The 22,500-nt window shown below is 49.4% G+C and overlaps 1 protein-coding gene across 1 annotated transcript in view; it reads right to left on the bottom strand.

Annotated features, from left to right (window-relative positions):
• robo2 (roundabout, axon guidance receptor, homolog 2) overlaps positions 1 to 22,500 on the bottom strand; it is a gene marked incomplete at both ends in the record, with an annotated part of 297,263 nt that overhangs the window by 166,213 nt on the left and 108,550 nt on the right. The window contains one exon of the mRNA XM_084436465.1: positions 3,134 to 3,460. Within this exon, the coding sequence (XP_084292591.1) occupies positions 3,134 to 3,460 (327 nt within the window). The remainder of the gene's footprint in view (positions 1 to 3,133; positions 3,461 to 22,500) is intronic.

Below are 22,500 nucleotides of genomic sequence, written 5' to 3'. Positions count from 1 at the left end.
CACATTACCCGTACACACTCGTACAGGCCAGAACGCCTGAGTCACATCCCGCACTCAATTAAAAGCGCAGACAGTTCCCGCTACATGTGTGTATCTGGAGCAGCTCGCGCATACGCTCTCCACTGGAAGAGATGGGGGCTAATTAACATTTTCCTCGGGATCCCGTCGCCCCGGGTGCGCCCTGTCACGCGTACACGTACGTCCGACTCGCTTCCAGATTTATTCGGCGCGGTGACTGGGGCTAGCGTTCCTGACAGGGGCTTCTCTGTGATTTATGAGCCTGCTCATTGACCCAGTTTATGTTGAAAAGGGGAAAGGGAGAGGGAGCATCTCCCGTTATCTGCGGCAGGTATCTCGAGACACACCAAGGAGCCCCGGCTGGTCCGGAGACTGGCGTGAGGAGGAGACGTACGAGAAAGAGTCAGAAGAGAGGGAGGGGAGGGGAGAGAGGGGAGGAGGGGGAGGAGAGGGAAGAGAGGGGAGGGAGGAGAAGGGGGAGGGAGAGAGGGACACCCCCAGGCTACATATTCAACTGCCCTCTTTCTTTTTCTTTGGTTCTCTCCCGGCGAATAACAGCCAGTGTAAGACGTTGGAAAAAAAGGAGAGAAAAAAAGAAAAGAAAAGAGACATGATGAAATCTCCATTCTGCTTCTACAGTATATCAACCCCACACTGCGCTCTCTGGCTTAGGGGGTTGGGGGAGGGTGCTTGGTGCTGTCAGTGTTCATTGGCCAACGCGTAACACGGGAATCGTGTTTGAAGAGCTAAGCTCAGTCAATGCGCCGGTCTTGGCCAATCTGGCCTGAATTAATAATGCAAGGACCCCTTTCAGAGTCTTCCTCCCCCCCCCCCCCCCCCTCTCCTCCTCTCCCCGCAGGAGGGAGCAGGGAGTGGGGCCGGCCTGGCGGCGTCCGCCGCCACACAGCAGCATGACTGGACCCAGCAGACAATCTGTTTCAGGAGCTGCAATTCAATTATCTCACCGGGGTCCTGCTCAGCCACTCGTGAGAAGGAGGTGGGGGTAGGGGGGGGGGCTACACACCGGCCGGGGGGAGGGCGGGGCTAAGGGAGCAGCGATACCCAACACACAACCGATTCTACATGGATTCACATTTAAATACCGCTTAGACTCCTCTACCGGCGCCATCAGCAGGGTTGGGGACAGCCACCGCAGGGATGGGAGGCCCTGATAAGGTTAATCGCAGGGGTAAGCCTCTTAGTCCCCGTGTTGGGATTTAAGACAGATGTCCCCCCCACCCCTCCCTAACCTCTCCTCCCCCGCTCCTATAAGACCTGGCTGTAACGGAGAAAGCGTGTCGTTTTGGTCCCATGTCCACTATCTCTGCTAGAGGTACAGTACCGTGGAGGCTGCATGCACTTTCTACTGCTGAGCGCCCATCCCTGACCCCTGACACCTGACCCCTCACCCCCCCAGGGACCACAGCTTCCAACACCTCCCGCAAACCCCCTCGGCCACTCAAGCCAGGAAGATAGGAGAAAGGGGAGAGGGAGGAGAAAGTACAGTGTGAGCACAGGGGGGGGGAGAAGAATTTGGAGACTTCATCAATTTTTCATGAATTTTCATTTAGGCTAGCAGAGCCCTCTTACAGCGATCGATAGATCAAGCCGCTGTCGCACAGTTGGCGCCTGGGGGCTGATGGGAGGCCCTGGGGAGGGGCCGGGGCCGGGCCAGATCAGAGGAGGCCCTTCCACTCTCCCCCGTCCAATACACAGGCAATTTCCCTAACGTCACCTCACACCCCCAGCTGCTAACCTCGATGAACGCAATCACCTCAGAAACAATAAGTGTTGCTCGCCTCCTACCACTCTGCTCTGGCTTCACACAGAGCCCTCTACACAAACATCCAAAACAAACATCCAAAAATCCCACGCAAAGAGACTAAAACCACACAAGCTGATTTATCTATTTATGTATCATCAATCAACCCACCTGAAGATGGATGGCGCCTATTTTCATAACAATGAATGAGGAAGCCCAGGTATTGATCAGTCTGAGAGGCAGACTTCATGAAAGCTCTCTCCTAAGTGCCAGTCCTGCTCATTCTACGGCTCAAGTCCAATACTGGTTCTCTCCCCTAATGACCTCACACCTGGCAGCCTCTCCTCCCAACAAGTGAGAGGATCCAAAACAAATCCAGAAATGGAGTTGAAACAGGCTCTGTATTGCATAACGTTGGCCAGACGAAGCCTGGTCATGTTCCAGGGAGAGTGATCTGAGGTTGGACCGTCAGCCAGGGAGCCTGAGGGGGGGAATGGCTCCTGATGGCCCCTGAGAGACAGAAGGCTCTCCATGGGAACCCTGTCTTCAAAGGTAAGACGATCTGCAGGTCAGGTGCTGCCTGCCGGTGCTCCCCTGTGCATGGTAACCCGGGTCAAATATCCACCGGGACTCTGATCTGTGCCTGTCTCTCCCCACCCCCACCCTGGTCTGCTCAAACCCCCGCTATGCCCATCTCACCCCTGGTTGGACAGAGGAACAGGCCTGTCCTCACACTACAACACACATGTGTCATCCATACAGACGTCGGCCACACAGACCTCATTCATACAGGCGATTGTATGGCAGAACTCAACGTAATCCCATTGAGCATCCCATTGTGTGACGAAAACAGTCCTTTGAAATTACATGTCCTCTGCTCTTGTTTGTGTATTCTAACGTTGGACTGTATGACGCATGTTCAGAGCTCGGCAGACCATTCAGTCATTAAGCAAACAATACAACTTCAAAAGGAAGGCCAAACAAACACTCCACTTGATGTAATTACTGAACCATTTTGTCTATTAAATGCTGAATGAGTTTACAGTGATTTTTTTCTTTGATTCTGTAATTCATTTTCAAAGCAAGCACTGCAATTTCCTGTAGCAAATGAAGACCAAAATTGTGTTCTGAAATAATAACATTATTAACTGCCGTCTGGAGACCGCAATGTCCAACAAGAGGGCGGTGTTTACGGCTTGCTGCTTTTAACATAAACCCAGTCAATCCATCTGGAGGCCAAAAGGACAAAATACAGATATGTTTCTGAAACTATCCTCCCCCCGAGGGCAGAGAAGAAGATCGAGTTAAAAACGAGGACAGATCTGAGGTAAACCGCCTGACAGGCAGACTCACATGCTACTTCCAGCGACGCGTTGCGACTGATGGCCTCCCCCAGGTAGTTGCGGGCGACGCACACGTACGAGCCCTCGTCCGGCTTGCTGCGTCGTCCGTGGACGATGCGCAGGAAGAAGAGGGAGCCGCTGGGCAGCAGCATGCGGTGAGACCTCGGGTCGTCCTTGTCCGTCTCCACGCGCTCGCCGTCCTTGTACCACTCCACGGTGGGCGTGGGCCGCCCCTCCGCCTTGCAGTTGAGGGTGGCGGGCTCCCCCTTGGACACGATCAGGTCAGAGGGGTGCTCCACGATCCGGGGAGGGGAGTCCTCCTGGCGCAGACGGGATCCTGGGGAGGGAGAGAGACAGAGAGAGAGAGAGGGAGGGAGAGGGAGAGAGAGAGAGAGAGGGAGAGAGAGAGAGAGAGAGAGAGACAGAGAGAGAGAGAGAGAGAGAGAGAGAGAGAGAGAGAGAGGGAGAGAAGAGATGAAAACGTCAATGCTATTTTTTCCTCAGACCTGATAGACAACTCATGCCACGGAACCTCAACTGCTAAAAGTCATTAGGTACTGTAGAGTGTGCGGTGCATTTTCAATGAGCTTAAGCTACGCTTGTGTTGGATAGTTTGTTTGTCTTTGCCCATCATCAGGTGATAAAAAGGCAAAAGCCTGAGTCCGCAGACCCCCCAGTTCAACCAGGTCACCGTGCAGCCATCTGCTCCTCTCAACCGTACATGCAAGGGCTTGTGGGTAATTGGACCCAAGGGTGAAGAGGGTATGGAGGTGTGGAGGCAGCATCACATCTGAATCCAAGCAACACACACACACACACACACACACACACACAAACACACAAGCACACAGTGCCTATATTTCTTTCCCAGAGGGTGGTGCAGTGTGAACATAGCCAACAAATAAAACCAGTGGCAGTCAGTCAGTGTGTGTGTGTGTGTGTGTGTGTGTGTGTGATGTGAATGCTCTATGTTGGGAGGTTAATCCCTCGAGGGGTTGAGAACATGGCCCCTGCTCCATTCTTGTGAGGCTGCCGTGCGCTGGGGCTTGCCCTGGGAGTCTGGCTCCTATGATAATGCTGCTGGCCCCGTCAGAGGGCCCCGTGTGTCTGTGACCAGGCCTTAACCGGGCAGATAAGACGCCAGAGTCCACACACATTTACATCAACAGGGCCCAGCGAAACAGCACACAAAAGAGTTTGATCCATCACCAAACGGTCATACACGCGCACGCACGCACGCACACACACACAAACACACACACACCATACCCTACCATAAATACCAACTGTCATTTTGTATTCCTGTATTCAATTAAAAAACTGGCAGCTGAGCTGTTATTCAATCAGTGCCAAATCAAATCAAGTGTTGTGGGCCAGGTCTCTGCTATCCAAAACAGTTAAACACACACGGTGAAAAATATCCGACAGCAATGAAATGCTGTATTACTACAACCGAAGCTGCAGCTCCTGCCTGAGGCCGGTCGAAACGCTTATGGCTGGCACTGCAAAGGTTAACTCTGTGTGTGTGTGTGTGTGTGTGTGTGTGTGTGTGTGTGTGTGTGTGTGTGTGTGTGTGTGTGTGTGTGTGTGTGTGCGTGTGTGTGTAGGCGTGTGCAGGGTACATGCCCTTCCCTGGGGCGAGGCACAAAAAAAGGTGCAGTGTGTGTGGTGTGAGTGGGTGAGGAGCGGCCTCCCACACACGCCTTTGTGCCCTGCGTCAGGAGCTGACTGCACACAGGCACAGGGGAACAACGGTGGCAGTCCGGGTGGTTGTTCAGCATAGTGTGCAGTATGTGTTCTACCCCCCCCCCCCCCCCCATATACCTGTACAACTCTGGGGAACAGGGGACAAGCTGTGCCCCCTGCCTAACACTCCACAGCCACAAGGACAGGCAGGGGGGAAACTCACCCGTCAGCACAAAATACTCTTCAGAGACATGAGTAAGTATGCACGTGCGTGCGTGTGTGTGTATGTATGTGTGTGTGTGTGTGCGTGCGTGTGTGCATCTACTCCTCTAAGCAGGGGTCAGGCCTCAGACAGTGCAGAGTATTGACCCGAGAACAGGCGGTCGTCTGTTCCCCTCTCTTCCTAATTTGGGCTAATTCCCTCCATTTCCCTGTCATTGATTAGCGATCAGGCCTGCTGTCCTGGGCACTAAGTGGAGCCACAGACAGGGGTTTGTAGTGGAGGGGTGGGGGGTACAGCCAGGGGCTTGTAGTGGAGGGGTGGGGGGTACAGCCAGGGGCTTTTAGCGGAGGGGTGGGGGGTACAGCCAGGGTCTTGTAGCGGAGGGGTGGGGGGTACAGCCAGGGTCTTGTAGTGGCGGGGTGGGGGGTACAGCCAGGGGCTTGTAGCGGAGGGGTGGGGGGGTACAGCCAGGGGCTTGTAGAGGAGGGGTGGGGGGTACAGCCAGGGGCTTGTAACGGAGGGGTGGGGGGCACAACCAGCTCCTGAGGTACATGACCCAATGATCTTATCTCACTGGCTCTGTGTGGTCACTATGGGTCTCACATCAACCCATTATTGGCCTCACTCCCTGTCTACTTTCAAATTGATTTTAAGCTTCTGCTATTTGTTTTTAAAGCTCTAAATGGTCACATAGTCGCTTTTAAATGTGCTCTTTAAATAAAGTTTGAGCTGAGTTGAGTTGATAGATCTTCTATTGGCTGTGGAACTGCAAAAATCCACGTTGGTAGTCCTTTGGTTCTTTTAATGGTTCTCTCTCTCTCTCTCTCTCTCTCTCTCTCTCTCTCCCTCCCTCCCTCCCTGGCATTTTTCATCCCCCTCTCTCTCTCTCGACGCTGGTGAGGGTGTCGCCAGCCAGCCGCTCGCCCGGCAGCCAGGGTCTCCGACGGCGCCGGGGCAGGTTTGGATCCCGGCAGCAAGTGACTAAACGAATGAAACCCGAATGAACATTATGACATTGATAAATGGGGGATGAGATAAGGGACTGACTTGGAGACCCCCGCCTCCCCCAGATGGAGTGTCAGAGGCATATTAATTCCTATCTCATTGGAGCATCTGCTTCCCCCACAATCCACTGGGCTCCCTCGGCAGGCTTGTGCGGCGGCCAGCGCGCATGCACGGGGGCTAAACTGTGGCGACTCGACGCGATTTATATCAGTGTAATTTCTTTTAATCCAATTTGTATTCCTATCTACTGCCTTCTAATCAATTAAACCTTGAGTCTCCATCTGCTGCGCTTTTTCTCCAGTGGAAATGAACGCGGCAGATGCCTCCGCGATTGTCCCTTCCCTGCGAGGGAGGGTGAAGTAGCGTGGTGCTGGGTGGATGTAGTAGTAGTAGTCATTTATTTCAGTCTTTGGCAATTTACACACACAGGCATTGAATGTAATATAAAAAGCAAAACGGCTGGATGAGTTCTTTCTCTGTAAAGTTGTGAAATATACCCATATGCTACTGCTAGAGGTTAAGCACCAACATCAATCTGTATAAACAGGAAACTGGAGAACCTCAATGAATGGGTTCTGCACGCACGCACACAGACAGACACACGCATATGGATTCACACACACATACTGTACCCACGTAACCACACGCACACTGCTGGACTCAGGAAGGACCAGAGTGAGAGACTAATGCATCTTTGCCATCAGCCCAGGCCAGGCCAGGCAGCGGCTCACAGCCAGGGGAGAAAGTCAATTTGTAGCTTCCGATCAGGCCTCCTCCTCTCGCTCCCTCTCTCTCTCTTTCTCTCTCTCCCCCTCTCTCTCTCTGTCTCTCTCTCTCTCTCTCCCTCTCTCTCTCTCCCTCTCTCTCTCTCTCTCTCTCTCCCTCTCTCCCTATCTCTCGCTCTCTCCCCCTCTCTCTCTCTCTCTCTCTCTCTCTCTCTCCCTCTCTCTCTCTCTCTCTCTCTCTCTCTCTCTCCCCCTCTCTCTCTCTGTCTCTCTCTCTCTCTCTCCCTCTCTCTCTCTCTCTCTCCCTCTCTCTCTCTCTCTCTCTCTCTCTCTCTCTCTCTCTCTCTCCCTCTCTCCCTATCTCTCTCTCTCTCCCCCTCTCTCTCTCTCTCTCTCTCTCTCTCTCTCTCTCTCCTGTATGGCAAATGGGGTTTCTGTTGCCCCTTAATGTGATCATCGGCGGTGTGCAATCAAGGGCCGGGCCGAGTGCACTACAACGGGTCTCAGGTCTCTCCCGCGCTCCAATCCAACGGCTTTGCCCCCCCCCCCCCTTCGTCTGTTATATAACGCCACCATCACACTCCCGCACCAGGGCCCACGCCGCACGCCATGGCCGACCGGGGCGCAGCGCATTCCGCTCCGGGAGGCGGCAAACAAGCACGCTTCCACTCGGACGGAGGGAGGGGAAGAGGATGAATTCGGGGAGGAGGATTACTGAACCAAGCGGCCTTCCCGTTTTCTACACAGGCTGCACTGAACCTGGGAGTAGTCGATTCTCCTGGAGGAGGAGAGCAATGGATTCCTAGGATACCGCATGTTCCACCCCCCTCTCTTTCCTGTACTGATGACCTTCATATTGCACACTTCACGTTTTGTTGGTGAAATAAGATGGGCTCACACGAATATATGATATTACAATAAAACTATATATATATATATATATATATATATATATATATATATATATATATAATGAATATATTATACAAGATCAAATCCATCGGAGACCTTGTTTAATATGCTTTTTTCCCTTTTCACTGGACACCTTTTCACTATTGATCACTACTTCAAGCGCACACCGTTTGTGAACCGAGCTCCATCTCGTCTCAGGGCAGAGTAGAAAGCTGTGGTAGCAGCAGCGGGTGTCCCCCAGCGCTGACCACACACGCGGTCTCCTTCCTTTTGTTATCTTTCTCACATATTTATTCATGTGTGGAGCAGAAGGTCGGGCCTTTGATGATCTTGTTCTAATTGTTTTTATTGGCTCCCAGGAGAGATCCCCGTCCCACCAACCAAATCAATAGCCGCCCCAGTCTCCTCCCAAGCATAAAGGGAAGGCTCCCCAAAGAGATATCACTTATTCTGCCACATGTGCGCGTGCTGGTCGCGGGTAACCAAGGGCAACCTCAGACCTAAGTGAGTGTTCCAGTCACCGAGGCTCCATAAAACATCAAAACCAAGGTTCTGCTACAGGGTCTCTGGACTATCGAATGTAAGGCACGCGTGCAGTCCACACATACACGGTACAATGTTGGCAGGTGAATAGGCATGAATAAAACACAACCAAAAAAATATATATATACAGTAACATGAGTGAATTATTAATTAGACCTGTGTTGCCCACACTGAATCATTCATCTTTGATTTTACCACCTTCCGTTTCTCCTCCTTTATCTCCCTCCGTTTCTCCTTCCCCCATCTCTCTCTCTCTCTCCCTGTCTCTCCTTCCCCATCTCTCTCTCTCTCTCTCTCTCCCTGTCTCTCCTTCCCCCATCTCTCTCTCTCTCCCTGTCTCTCCTTCCCCCATTTCTCTATCTCTCCCTGACCCTCCTTCCCCATCTCTCTCTCTCCCTGTCTACCTCGTGTCCCCCCCAGCATGTCTCTCCCTGCACGTGGAGGGTGACAGGCCCATATCCCTCATGTCATCCGAGGGGAAACGTGTGAGAGGTGACGGGAAACTGGGGGTAGCGATGGGAAGATGCTCCCGGCCCTGTGTTGGCCTGCACCACAACCCAGATCCATCTTCTTTAGGTGGGGGGGTGGGCTGACAGTGGCGTCACACCACAGCAGCTCGAACACACACACACACACACACACACGCACACACACACACACACACACACACACACACACAGCTCATCTCTGGAGTGTCACCGATGGCTACCTGTGACATTATCTCCACTGGAATCTACCCTATAGACGCTGATTAGAACCAACCAAGCTTTACAGACTGGGATAGGCGCATATCCCTGTGTAACATCAGTAGTGCATGCGCGCACACAAACCCGCACGCGCACACACGCACACACACCCACCCACACACACACACACACAGGTGCAGAACAGATTCCCGCTCTGTCCTCTGTAGCAGCAGCTGCCATGCTGGGCTCTGTTCCACTTCAGTGCTCCCCGCCCCCCCCCCCCCCCCCCAACACCAGTACCATCTATACACTGAAAGCAAACAGAAGACAGCCAGGGTAATTCCAGGAGCTGCCCCACACCCTCCCACTGCAGCACTGCCTGCTTGTAGCTATTATCAGATTGAATTCCACTCTCCGAGAGTATTTCAGCCACTGGTCTCTTATTGACTTTGTCTGTGTGTATTTGGCCCTGTCCCCTCATGCACTTAGAGTATGTGGAAAGATAACTGTGGAAAGACAATATCAGATGATATTGCAACGGGCTACCTTGCATTATATATATATATATATATATATATATATATATATATAAATGCAAGGTATGTAAATGTAGTGTGTGTGTAGGTGTGTGTGTGTGTGTGTGTGTGTGTGTGTGTGTATAGACCCTTCCTTGTATATCTTCCTATCAGCTGACGTCAGCCCTATGTTATGCTATCTCTTCCTCCAGGAGACGACCTGTCAAAGCAGTGCTGATGAGAGAATAAAAGGAGGAGAGTGGGAAAACTGACAACTTTGGAGATCAACTTTGGAGCTCTATGTGGCATAGTGAAACTGTGTTGAGAAGGCCTCTCTCTCTCTCTCTCTCTCTCTCTCTGTCTCTCTCTCTCTCTCTCTCTCTCTCTCTGTCTCTATGGGCTGATTAGTGTGAGGAATCCAGCCTCGCTCTCTGTTGGGCTGTCAGGCCACTGGCGGGGACACTGAACTGTGTGATGCAGATCAAATGATTTCCAATGCTCGGCCCACTCGAGCGTGCAGCCCACCTCCGCCCCCCCACCGTCCCGCCCTTCTTCCCCAGGCCCTCCCTCCTCTCCTGTGGAGCCCTCAAAGCTGCCCGTGCCTGGCCATTTGTCTGCCCCACGCTGGAGGGCCATAACCTCAAACACACACTCAAACACACACACACCGAAATGGTGAGGCGCTCTGCCTCATAGCATGCCCCCTCATTTGTAACTGATATTCTAAACATAGCAAGTTACATTTTACTTGTAAATTCTTTGATTTGTAAGAGGCACAGCATGCAAATTGTTCTTGGGCGACTATGGTGAGCTGCGGCTATTGTGATGTTGTACGTGTGCCTGCATGTACGCCTGCAGGTGTGTGTCCGGGCAGGTGGGCTCAAACGTTGTTTAGCCGATTCCCCACTTTCAAGTGCGGGCTAATCTAAACAGCCCCTACCCAGGAGAGGAGCAATGCAATGAATGGCAGCGATTGATTCTCCCTCAAGCATTGTAATCTCGCTTTATTCTCCCCACCTGCATCGCCCAGTAGACGGAGAAATAAATAACTGCTTTATTGCTTTAGAAACAGCGGGGAGGGGCCTTCAGATGCCTATACGCAGTGTTGAGAGATGAGTGGATAATTGGAGGTGCGCCCCGGGGCCCGGCCCGTAGAGAGCCAGCCCGCATGTCAATGACTCTGGTCGGGCGCCTTCGGGGCCCCAGCCTGGCCCACGCCCCACCACGCAGCCCAGGTGATAGACTGTGGCAGGAAGAGCAAGCCTATCAGCAGGGACCCTTTCCCACACCGTAGTTCAGGATTTTGTGTTTGGTGAGCCAGAACATGTATGGACCCTGGACGAGATTTATTACGTTCTTATCTCATCTTACGTTCACTAGACACTTCATCCTGATTGGCTGAAGGCTAGGGGTGGGGGGTTGATAAAGAACTCTTTCAAGCTGCCCCATGACCAATGGGTTCCCTATGGTCATCAACGCCACATGTACTACGGCCACCCAGTCCTGAATGGCACGCTTCTGCCCCTGTGCTCCTGTATAAGTGATGGGTCTGAGCAGCTCTCCAGAAACATCATCAAACGTCATCTCCAGGAATGGCTGTGACATTTGACCCCCTGCCATGCACCCCACCGGGAGGCCGACACAGGTCTGACGGGCACAGCTGCTGCTACGCAACACTGCTGAGATCTGGCTGTTCTCTCTGACACTCACACTCCGGAGACACACCCAGGCGGTAGATTAAACCAGTCTATATAATGTAAACGTGGAGTGTCCGCACTGAGCATAACATCCATGGCATGACAGCGTGCTAACTTAAAGTATGCAGATGGCCAAATGCTTGCAATTGTATACAATAGGTTAGGTACAGTATGTGTCAGTGTTTGTTGAAAGCAGAAACAAGTGAGGCTTGGAAAAGGTAGAGGCAGTAGCAGGTAGTAGGGAGCGGGTAGCTAGCAGAGCAGGTAGCTAGCAAGCAGGTACTGTAGCTAGCAGCAGAGAGCAGGTACTGTAGCTAGCAGCAGAGAGCAGGTAGCTAGGAGCTGATAGCCAGTAGCTGAGAGCAGGTGGCAGGTAGTTAGTAGCCGAGAGCAGAGAGCTAGGGCCTGATAGCAGAGAGCAGGTAGCTAGCAGCTGATAGCAGGGAGCAGGTAGCTAGGAGCTGAGAGGAGGTAGCTGAGAACAGGTGGCAGGTAGTTAGCCAAGAGCAGAGAGCTAGGACCTGATAGCAGAGAGCAGGTAGCTAGCAGCTGATAGCAGGGAGCAGGTAGCTAGCAGCTGAGAGGAGGGAGCGGATGGCTCAGAGCAGGCAGTCACGGCTGGGTGATGCATGGGTCAGGGCTAGAGATGGAGATGCTGGAGTGGGGGCTTGATTCACTGGAGCCGCTACTTGGTGCCGCATTAGTGCCGCGCTGGGCCGTCGCTGCGTGTGACGGATGTGTGTTTGAGTGGAGGCCTTTCTCTCTCTCTCTCCATCTCTCTCTCTGTCTCTCTCTCTGTCTCTCTCTCTCCGTCTCTCTCTGTCTGTCCTCACCCGTCTCACGACGGACAACTCATGCATTTTTCATCACCAGCCCTGACACACTTCACTCAGACACGTACCCCACATCCCACAAACACTCAACACGAGGATTAGGATTTTTTTCTAAGACGATGAAAGAAAACGCTTAAAGAAAGCATTTATGGCCAACCCTAGCAGCTTAAACAAATTAAATTATGTTTGCATGCATCCATGTGTTGTGTGCGTGTGCGTCTGTGCCTACACTATGTGGATCATTCACTACCTCCCTATCAATAGGCTGCTAATAAACAGCCAACCAGAGACATGGAAGTTGGAGAATTTCCTAAACACAGATCAGCAGCCTGCAACGTGAAAGCACAGATACAGCTTAAATGCCAACACACAAATCTATGCCTATGTATCTGATTAGTGGGCTCCACAGGACTCCACACTCAGAAGACAAGATTAGATGGGAACAATATGGGCATGCACCGCACACCAACAGCAGTGGCTTCCGTGTTCAGCTAATGGTCAGTGAGTTAGCCAAAGTAATTATATCAACATTCCCAGACAGCACGTAAGCTCCTTATCACCTGTTTAGGCAACAGGGCAACAGAGGTCTGGATCTGGAGAGCATATTCACTGCCGTGTGTGTGTGCGTGTGCGTGTGCGTGTGCGTGTGCGTGTGTGTGTGTGTGTGTGTGTGTGTGTGTGTGGACACAGGTGTGGTGTCTGCAGGTACAGGTGTGTGTGACAGGTGAGGGGCTTGGCTTCTCTCCCCACAGCATACAGTCGCCACGCTCAATTAGTCATGTGAGCCCCCTCCCCTCCTACCCTACTCCCCCCCTCCCCTCCTACCCTACTCCCCGCCCAGCGCAGAAGCATCGCAGGTGTGAACCCCCCGCCCCCCCCCCCCCCCTCTGTTTGAAATCCTCCCTCATAGACGGTACACACAGTAGTTAGATGTCTGGGGTGGAGGGGGGTGATGGAGACAAGGATAGAGAGAGAGAGAGGGAGAGAGAGAGAGACAGAGCATAGGAGAAAGAAAGAAAGAAAGAAAGAAAGAAAGAAAGAAAGAAAGAAAGAAAGAAAGAAAGAAAGAAAGAAAGAAAGAATGGGGATGTCATCTTAGCTTATTTCAAAGGCGTGCTGTTTTATGACTTTAATTTCAATGTTTGTTCATAAAAATAAAAAACATACAAAACCTAACCTTCTCCCCACCCCTCCCGTCGACATCGCTCTCTCTCCCTCGAGTAATCTCTCTTTCTCTCTCTCAAGGTAAAAACGACCAGGAATTAATTATTTCTCTCTCTCTCCCAGGTAAAATGTCAGAGCGTATGCTTGGCTGAGACCTAGCAGAGCAGAGGTAAACCAGGCTAAGCGGTACAGTATTACCTGTGTCTGCCCTTCTCACTGTGCAGTCACCCACGAGTGCGCAGTCTATATCTGACCCCAGCCCTAAACAACTCAACACAGCAGGACAATGTGGACCTTAACCAGGCCTCCAGTAGACCTGTGACCCATCCTTAATTTTATTTTCGCTGCACTGTCGTTCACCCCATAATTCAAATTTGCGGAGAGCAATGACAGTGGTTAAAGGCAAGGCTTCCAGGGCATCCCAGGAAGAGGAATCGATTGGCTTACTATCTTTAGCTTTCAGAGCAGGGCGTTATTGACCAGCCCAGTGCTGAGGGGTCCTGTGGAGTGTCCAGTGGACGTGAGGACGCCCAGTTGAAACATGACCTCCAGAGTAGCGGGGCCTGGTAGTTAAACCGCATGAGGAGCTGATAATGTACCTCCGTGTCAATAGTGAGATAACACTGGTTACTCACAATACTGTGATTTTGACCTGTTACCCGATTCTGAAGCCACTCCTTTTGACTTCAACACACACACACAAGCACACAAATGCACACACACATGCACACACACACTGTCTTTCATTCACACTCTCCCTCTGTCTGTTGACTTTCTCTCCTAGTCTTTCCTCGCCCTCTCTTCGTTTGATTCTAATCGGCGGAGGAGACTAGGCTGGCGATCCTGTGAGCAGGTCTACACTGGGCCCATTGACCGCCATGAGAGATCTCAGCTGAAGGCTCGTCACTGCTGAGGCCCGATCCCGCAAATGAACCTCAATTACAGCCGTGCCACTTAAAACGCCGCCAGCTCAAGCAGAACAATCACATTTGGACCGGGCATGGCGTTTGCGACGGCTCTCGCCCAGTGACCTCAGCCTGCCTCATCATTCCCGTACACTTGTTTTCATTCGGCTTGTTTTCCGTTATAAAGCCCAGCGCTCCGACCTCGTTCAGGTAGTCACTAGGATCGAGCCCGCAGTCACATCAACGGAAACAATGACTCATATCTCTTAATCTCCCATAGTCTCTATATCTATGGCTATATCTATGGCTTAACAAACAAATACACACACACACACACACACATACACATGTACAACGGCGTTCTGGGTGGCGAAGTTTCCCCTGACTCTAGTGAAACCCCCGCTCTGAGGCGGATGGAGCGGTCTATTCAACCCCAGGCACCGGAACCCCCAGGCTGCTCATCAGTGTACCCGCCGGTGAGGCCTAGAGGTGGGCATTGCATGCCAGAACATCCCCCCGTCTGCCTCGCCACTCCAGATGACAACGCGCGCTCCGGAGTCAGGCGCAAATATGCGGAGGTGCTGAGAATAGTGCGGGCTGTCATGGGTGCATGTCTACCGCATGCTAAGCATGTTCTATTCCTGCTATCCAAACAGCAGGGTATGGCCTCTGAGACTGGCAAATCCGGGGACTAGAGACAGTTGCCCAGTAAGACTGGGAATGTCCACAAACACCAGCATTCTACTTCACTGTGTGTCCTCTACGGCAACACGCGGCTGGAGTTTGACTCTCTCTGGCGTTGTGCTCTAGGCTACTCCTCTCGCTCGCCCCGCCTGGTTGCGCTCTGTTTTTATCCACCCAACTCTCCCTCTCCTTCTCTTCTCCATTCCACCTTCTCTCCATCTCCCACACCAGAGGTATTAATCACAGGACACTAAACACTGACTGACGCCATTCACCCGGCCGGCCATTGTTGCCTATGTTGGCCAGTGAATGCAACTCCAGGCCTTTTGTCCGCCTAAGTGGACTCTTAAAGGTGGCTCCACCCTTATCCGAGGACCCTCAGATTACCATTGAAAGGACGGGTGATGGGTGGCAGCGGTGCGGAGGAGAGGAGAGGGGGAGGAGGGCGACGGGGAGAGGGTTCGGGGGAGTGATTCAGCGCTCCCAGGGAGATGTGCTTCCCTCTCCCCCTGCGGCCGTCCAGCCGTGCCTTCATCCAGCGCTTGGCAACCAGTGGGTTTGGCTGAACGGAGAGCGGTTCACAGTGGAGAGGGAGGAAAGACATGAAGAAAGGAGAGAGAGAGAGAGAGAGAGAGAGAGAGAGAGAGAGAGACTGCAGAAGGGGGACTAGACTGGTTGACTCCAGGGGGAGACTGTGGGGACTGGTACAACATGATACCAATGGACCCTAGAAAGCCAAAGGCCTGCGCTGGAAATGGACAAAAGCAGAGCCTGACGGGCAGAGGGAGGGGCCCTGGCCCATGTCAGCCCTAGCCCTCGACAAATAAAAGCAAGACCCTCGCATTTCTGAGGCTGTTCACACAACATAAAGGCAAACACTGGAAGTGTTGAGTCATCGCTTACGCCACAGCAAGTGTTGACATGACTAATGTGTCAGTGCGCCACTGATGTGAGGTACCCTCCTCAAACACTAGAATGAAGGCAACCTTTCCTCATACCAACGTGTGTTTGCCCCGTCTTCTCAGCATTCCCCACGACATACCTCCCATATTTGAAACAGTCCAAATGCTGTCAGCTGACCTCTCCAATTCTATAAATGTATGTTCCTCGTCACATTCACTCTGCTGTTAAAGCTCTTTTAGTTCTTCCTATATAGCAGCTCACTAGGCCAGTGATTCATCAGGAAGACGTATTGTAAGATTGTAAAAATGGTGCTGACGGGGCACTCCCTGTTAGATGGATCGGGGAAGAGGCCCCGCTTTTGACAGTCCACCCGCTAGAGGAATGAAACAGTCTGAATTAAGTTCACTATTAACAGCCGATTCATCGTTAATTATTGAGCAAACAATGTGAGGCTATGTGCTGGTCCTTCCCACTAGCCTACTTTATTTCAGACAGATCGCAGTATCGGCTACCATTATCATCATTGCCTAGATTCATTCGGGTTAATTTCGAGTTCGATACATAGTAGTGCTACCCAATGTTAAGAATATTAATTGATCGTGATACTTTGACAAAGACCTGAATATAGGCTAATATCACATACTGATTTGGCTGGGAATATTTTTCCATATTCGGGGAAGCAGAGCGGACTCTCCTGAATATGGCTCTGCGAGTTTATCTATGAAATACACTGTCAAAAATAAACGGAAATATTTCCCCATCACTAATAGGCTAAACCTAGACGATCACCCTGGATTCGGCGTTTGACAATTCCCGCCTTCAATACCCTGTTGAATGTTTTCCCCCCTTTGGGTGTTAATTATCGGTGAGTGTATCAGATCTCGATCATCGTGAGGGCCACTGGCACAGGTTCTACAGAAACAGCAGGTGTCAAAGGGCGAGATACCAGCGGCCAGGGTGAGAACGCGGAGGTGCTGTTGGATATGTTATGCCGAGGAAAGCCGTGCTGCCAAACCGTTACTTTCCTACAGCTGCTTCACTGAAGAATCTGGTGGTGAGCTACATTAGTTGAATTCACATTACAGATATCAGTATTAGGCTAAATTATTTTCGTTGACCATGCACATCCATTTGGAGAATGAATACAGATTTTGTGCTAGTTAATTTAGCCTACAAGGATAAGTTAAAGAACTGTAATCAATATGCAGCATAATCATGACCAACACGAATAAAATCAACACATCCAACAAAACATTAAGTCAGCATAACCCACAGGCAAGTTTTCCAAAAGCATAGTAGGTTCTATAGTCGAATCAGAACCATCGAGTTCATTGCTTACAAAACTCGCACAAGACCCAGTCATTTTAAAAGCATACATGTCTAATAACTTACCATCAACTTGAAAGTACAGTAATCCACCAACAAGGATGAACGCTAGCGGACCCATACTAGCATATTAAACATCCACGATTTGCGCGCAAATCCTAGATTTGACCAGAAATTGGGCTCAGATGGCACTACGGCCACTTTAATTCCTCCTGTCGCTGAAGTTTATATGTCCTAGGTCCTGACAAAAGCCAGTTGCGATGTCCAAGAATTGAGAGGATTCATTATTGTAGCCAGCTCGTTTGAGCCCGGGATAAACTCATTCCCTTATACGCAAGGAACCAAATCAGTCACTCGCAGTCCGGAGTGTTATTCCAGCTGCTTGTCTCTTGAGTTAATTCACAGTCTATTTTTGCAAGATGTCCAAAATCATAGGAAACCATAATAGCTTAACCCCTACACGAAAGTACACAGTCAGATTACACCGATGGAAGAGAGAAGCGCATTCTCGCATTTAGAGTTGCCTTCTTGGTGTCGGCTCCTTGAGACGCGCCTCTCGCACCTTGCAAATCTTCACCGTTGTCTCAACAGTCTTCAACGCACAGCGATATCAAAGTTCTAAACAAACCACACAGTTTCGTTCATCTTAGTTTAAAAAGAAACAAATTATATTTCATAGTCCCCCGGTGTCCCATGTGCTTAGCCTGCACTCTAAATACAGTCAAGTAGATGTAGCAGCTTTCAGTTCAACACACAGCATATCCTCGCCCTCTTGGTTTCTATACCGCTAGGTGCCCATGGTCTATGCGCACTCGGCACAGCCGCAGCCCCGACTGACACGCACTCCAAAGCACAGACTCCGAGGGGGAGGAGAAAGACTAGAAGGGAGGGAGCGAGAGAACGGGAGATGGTTGAGAAGAGCTAGTTTCTAGAATGTTGTATTGTTGTATCTGCCTGCGAAGTTTAAACGAAGTAGATCCGTGTCCACGGGTGTTTGATCAGTGTTGTGACTAAAAGCACTTAGGTCAATCGGACCCTGAGCAAGGCATGGAAAGTAGAAATAATACAGCGCCTGCAGAATAGAAAACATAATTCTGAGATCATGACTATTCACCTGTTAAATCCATCCTTACGATGGGAACAAAGTAGGCTAACTTAAGCTCGTATGTAGCCTAGCCTACTATCTAATGTAGGCTATTTATTGTTAATAATAATAATAATAATAATAATAATAATAATGTGTGCAACCATTTTCTAAAGTTTCCTCGTGGATTTAGCACCATGCAACAGTGCGTAGGCTATGTATTAGAAACATAATTCGTTTATTGCCATGCAGTTTTATTTTATTTATTTATTGGACTTTCATTGCTGATTATTTCAGTTGTATGCTTATGGAAACTGGGGTATTGATAGCAGGCTAAAAGAAAATAGTGCAAGGGGTAATAATCGATAATAAGTCTGTCATTCATATTTGATGGGACTGGCACGGACGTGACAGACAGTGAGTGGCAGAGGGCGGATGGGAGGCCCGCGCTGCGCACATTGAAGATGCAGGGTGAGAGCAGCTACACTAGAGACATTGCAGAAACAGCTCAAAAGTGATGTCGCCTAAAAATGTATAATGAATGTTGACATCCATGCTCCCCAACAATCCATTGGTGATGCTGGGATGCATGCTTGACATTTATTAAAGTTTACAGTTCAGGATCATTCCCATAGATATATGCCTACAATATGGACTACAAGTTCAAAGCTGTAATATAAAATAATTCATTTAGGACAGGCCCATTTCTACCCAATATGGTTATCTAATTGTGAACCTGTTCATAAGCCAGGGGACTGTGTGATATAGAGGCCTACAAAGCTGCTGCGCCCCCGCCACAGTCGACCGCCTGCTATAACCTGCCACTGAGTGAGGTCTGAGCGCCCCCTACTGGCAGCATCGGTGACGATCCCCCGGTTCTTATGCTACAACAGAATGAACTGGTGACAACAAAACTCACTGGATGGAAAACGGCTCAAGGAAAACGCAGTCTGTTATTGTTGTTGTTTTAACGTACCAACGTTGTAATATCAATAGTAACACGACACGATTATGCTCTTAGTCACTTGTTTAGAAAGGAGATACACTTGTGAGTTCTGTTGAGTAGTATCCCAGCTGGCATTTCAACGTTGATTCACAGGTGATTCAACGTCATGTGACTATGTGAATCAACATTGGATTAGGTTTTGATTTTGAAAGGTGAATTAACGTTGATATCGCGACGTTGTTCCAACATATTACTCTTCAACATGGGTGAATTAAGGTCTTACAATCACTGTTGAATATGTGTTGAATTTGAAAGGTTAATCAACTTTGAAATCCCACCTTTTTTCAACAGCTTACTTTTCAACAAGGGTAAATTAAGGTAGGCTGTTTGAGTCAACTTTGCATCACTGTTGAATCTGCAACTTTGTTTCAACTTCTTACTTTTCAATCATGTAGCCACGGAGAACAAAGGCGTGAACTTTTTACAATTTTATTTTACATTAGAATCAAGATGCACATGTAGGCCTACAACAGCAGTGAATGGGGTTGCAACACTGACAACTGTGCAAATAGCAACAACATCAATCCAACAATAATGTGAACAATAGGCTAAGTGTTTGTGGCACTGGTATGCACACACAGACAAACACATTTTGTGACATACTTCTATACAGCAATGCTACAGAAAAAGGCATTCACAGTCAATCTGCCGGCTGGTAACAGTTTTTAGCTTTCTCAACATACAACCTCTGCAGCACAATACCACCCAGGTATATAGCCTATGTTAAAACGCGAAAACAAAACCAACTTAGTTAGCAAGCTAAACAATATATTAACCTTACAATCTAAGTAGCGGCAAAAGTTTGACAACTAGGGAATGACTGGCATATTGCTCAGCTTATAAGTAGATACTAGCTACGTCCAGCTAGTGCGAGACATGCACACGATGCACCGCACCAACATTTCCAAAGAAACTACGGTGTCCATAATAGGACACCCTCAGATGTCCACGAAAGGAAATTCGAATCTCATTCTTTGTGCAAGCGCAAAATAAGGATTTGTGACCAATAAAAATAATTTATTGCAACGATAAAGCAAAACCTTTGTTGGGCCACTTTTTACCCATATTGTGCATTAAAGGGCTAAGGCAGGTTGAAGATATCATGTTGACTGTTGTACATCAACTTCAACAGAATTTCAATGTTGATTTATAAGTATTTTATCAACCCTTTTCAACCATTGAGCATTCAATATTGTTTCAAGGTTGAAACGACGACTGACATTAATCCAACTATATTTCAAAGTTGAAGGTTGGTCGTGTGCCAGCTGGGATGTTAAATGCAGTTATTGTAAATCGCTTTGGATACAAGGTTCAGCTAAATGACTGAACCCTATGCAATGTAACATTGTATTACCAGGTTATTACTTTCAAATGTATTTTGTTATTAGGCATAGTCATAAATAAGAGATGTTGATCAAAATATTATAGTGAAATAATATGCTGACCAAAATAAACATGGGTATGAACCTGACTTGTAAGAGAGTTTTGTTGAGCCTGTACAGACAACCGTCTGTGGGGTCCACACTGTCAAACCCAAAGAGTGGAATGCCCCTTTTCAAATGATTCAACTTCAAAGAAAAGCAATAGAAAGCTCTTATAAATCACACACCCAGTAGCTGTACGAAGCAGCCACACACTCAATACACACATAGAGAGATGTTCTGTTGCCTTTAATAATAGCTTCCGGGATAGGGCCTATAACAGCGTTGTTTGTTTGTCAAGCTGCATGTTAGAGCTTGCCCTATAAAGGCCTGGCTTGCAAATGCGACATGTTGTAAGTTTGCTATTCTGCTCCCAGAGCAGGCTATGCTGTCAGCTGGCCAGACACAGTGATTTGTCTTCATATTTTAATGTTTGTGAGCAGCATGCAAATTATCAAAGCCTCCACCCCTCGGCCCTGTCCTAGATTCAATTTAAATAGACGCGTACACTCGCACACACAAACACGCACACACACACACACGCACACGCACACTCACACACACACACAATAATAATAATAATAGCATCAATGTTAGAAGTTAGAAGAGGATAATAGGTAAGGGTGCTATAATAAGGTCTTTATGTTACCAACATAAACCTAGCCTGGTGCTGTGAGGCTGTCTTGATGGAGAAGGGTGTAATTCTCCAGCTCAGTCTGCTCACTGTATCTCTATATCTCCAGGAGGGCTTCTCCCCGGGGCTCTAAATATTGGCCGAAAGTGGATTTATTTTAATTAAAAGGGAAGGGGTGTTTACTCAGGGTGTGCTACTCCAGAATGAGGCAGGAGGGCTAAGCCAGCCAGGCGAAGAGAAGCTATGGGAAGCCTCTGGTATGAGCTTATCCACTGCTCCTCTGGCCGTAGAACATCCTGTATTTTTTTTCTTTTTGATTAATGTGACAAAGGTACTAAATTATGTGGCTTTGTGGGACGAGTAAATTATTTTCAGTACCCAATCCGTACACAATGCTTACAGAAGCCTACAGAGCCGCTGCATTGAACAAGTCAATGCTCTGTTTCTTTTGGGGGCACAAACTCACACCTGCAGACATGTCTTCCCCTTTCTCTCCCTTTCTTTCCCTTTCTCTCCCTTTCTATCCATTTCTCTCCCTTTCTATCCCTTTCTCTCCCTTTCTCTGTCTACCTCTGACTGCAAACACTGCCACATGCTGCTATGGATCATTTATTTCCATTGAAACAAATCAGACCTTAATTACTGTCAACTTATTTGTGCGCTTATGTGTCTTTAATTAGATCAAGACTAATAATCAATCAGAAATAGACTTTGGACCATCTGGTGACTGCAGGACAAATCCTTGGTAAAGCTGAGACCCAGTCATTACCAGGGTTGTTCGGTCTGACCCTGGTGTGTCCGCAGAGAGTTTTCAAATGACGTTGACTTGATTTGGAAAAGTTGATCCTCAAAGTCCTCCGATATTAGCAATGACCTCAGCTTGACCCATATATCCCTATATCCTCTCTCCTACCTGCTATAGGCCTACTCTATACTGTGTAAGTCTGTTGGTTCATGTGTTTTACTCAAATCTACAGGACATCATGAACCAACGGAGCATCTGAGCATGTTATTATGTATCGCCTCTGTAGATCCGCAGTCCTTGATTATCAGGTCCTGTAATTATGGATGTAATAATCGAGGAGATTGTTATGCAGCAGTTTGGCTCTCAGTGAAGCTGTAGTCGTCTAAACGAGCTGCTCCAGTGTTGTGGTTGTTGTTTGTAATTAGAGGGGGAGGTTAGGGATCAATGGGGGGTCTACCTGCAGGTGGAAACAGGGTTATGCAGGAGACGGACGGGCGGAAGGGGGGGGGGGGGGGGGGGGGGGGGGACTACGGAGATGACACCCACAGCATCCTAATTGCGTGCGAGCAAGTTGTACCTGTACATCACACGCATGCCAAATGAGAAAACAACGGCCCGGTTCGGACAGAGCGCCGAATGGCGGGCTCCCCTCTCGTCCGGGGAGGGGGGGAAGGGGGGGG

This window comes from Borostomias antarcticus (assembly GCF_949987555.1).
Source record: "Borostomias antarcticus genome assembly, chromosome: 1".
NCBI lineage: Eukaryota > Metazoa > Chordata > Actinopteri > Stomiiformes > Stomiidae > Borostomias > Borostomias antarcticus.
This window is presented reverse-complemented; position numbering and strand designations above follow the sequence as displayed.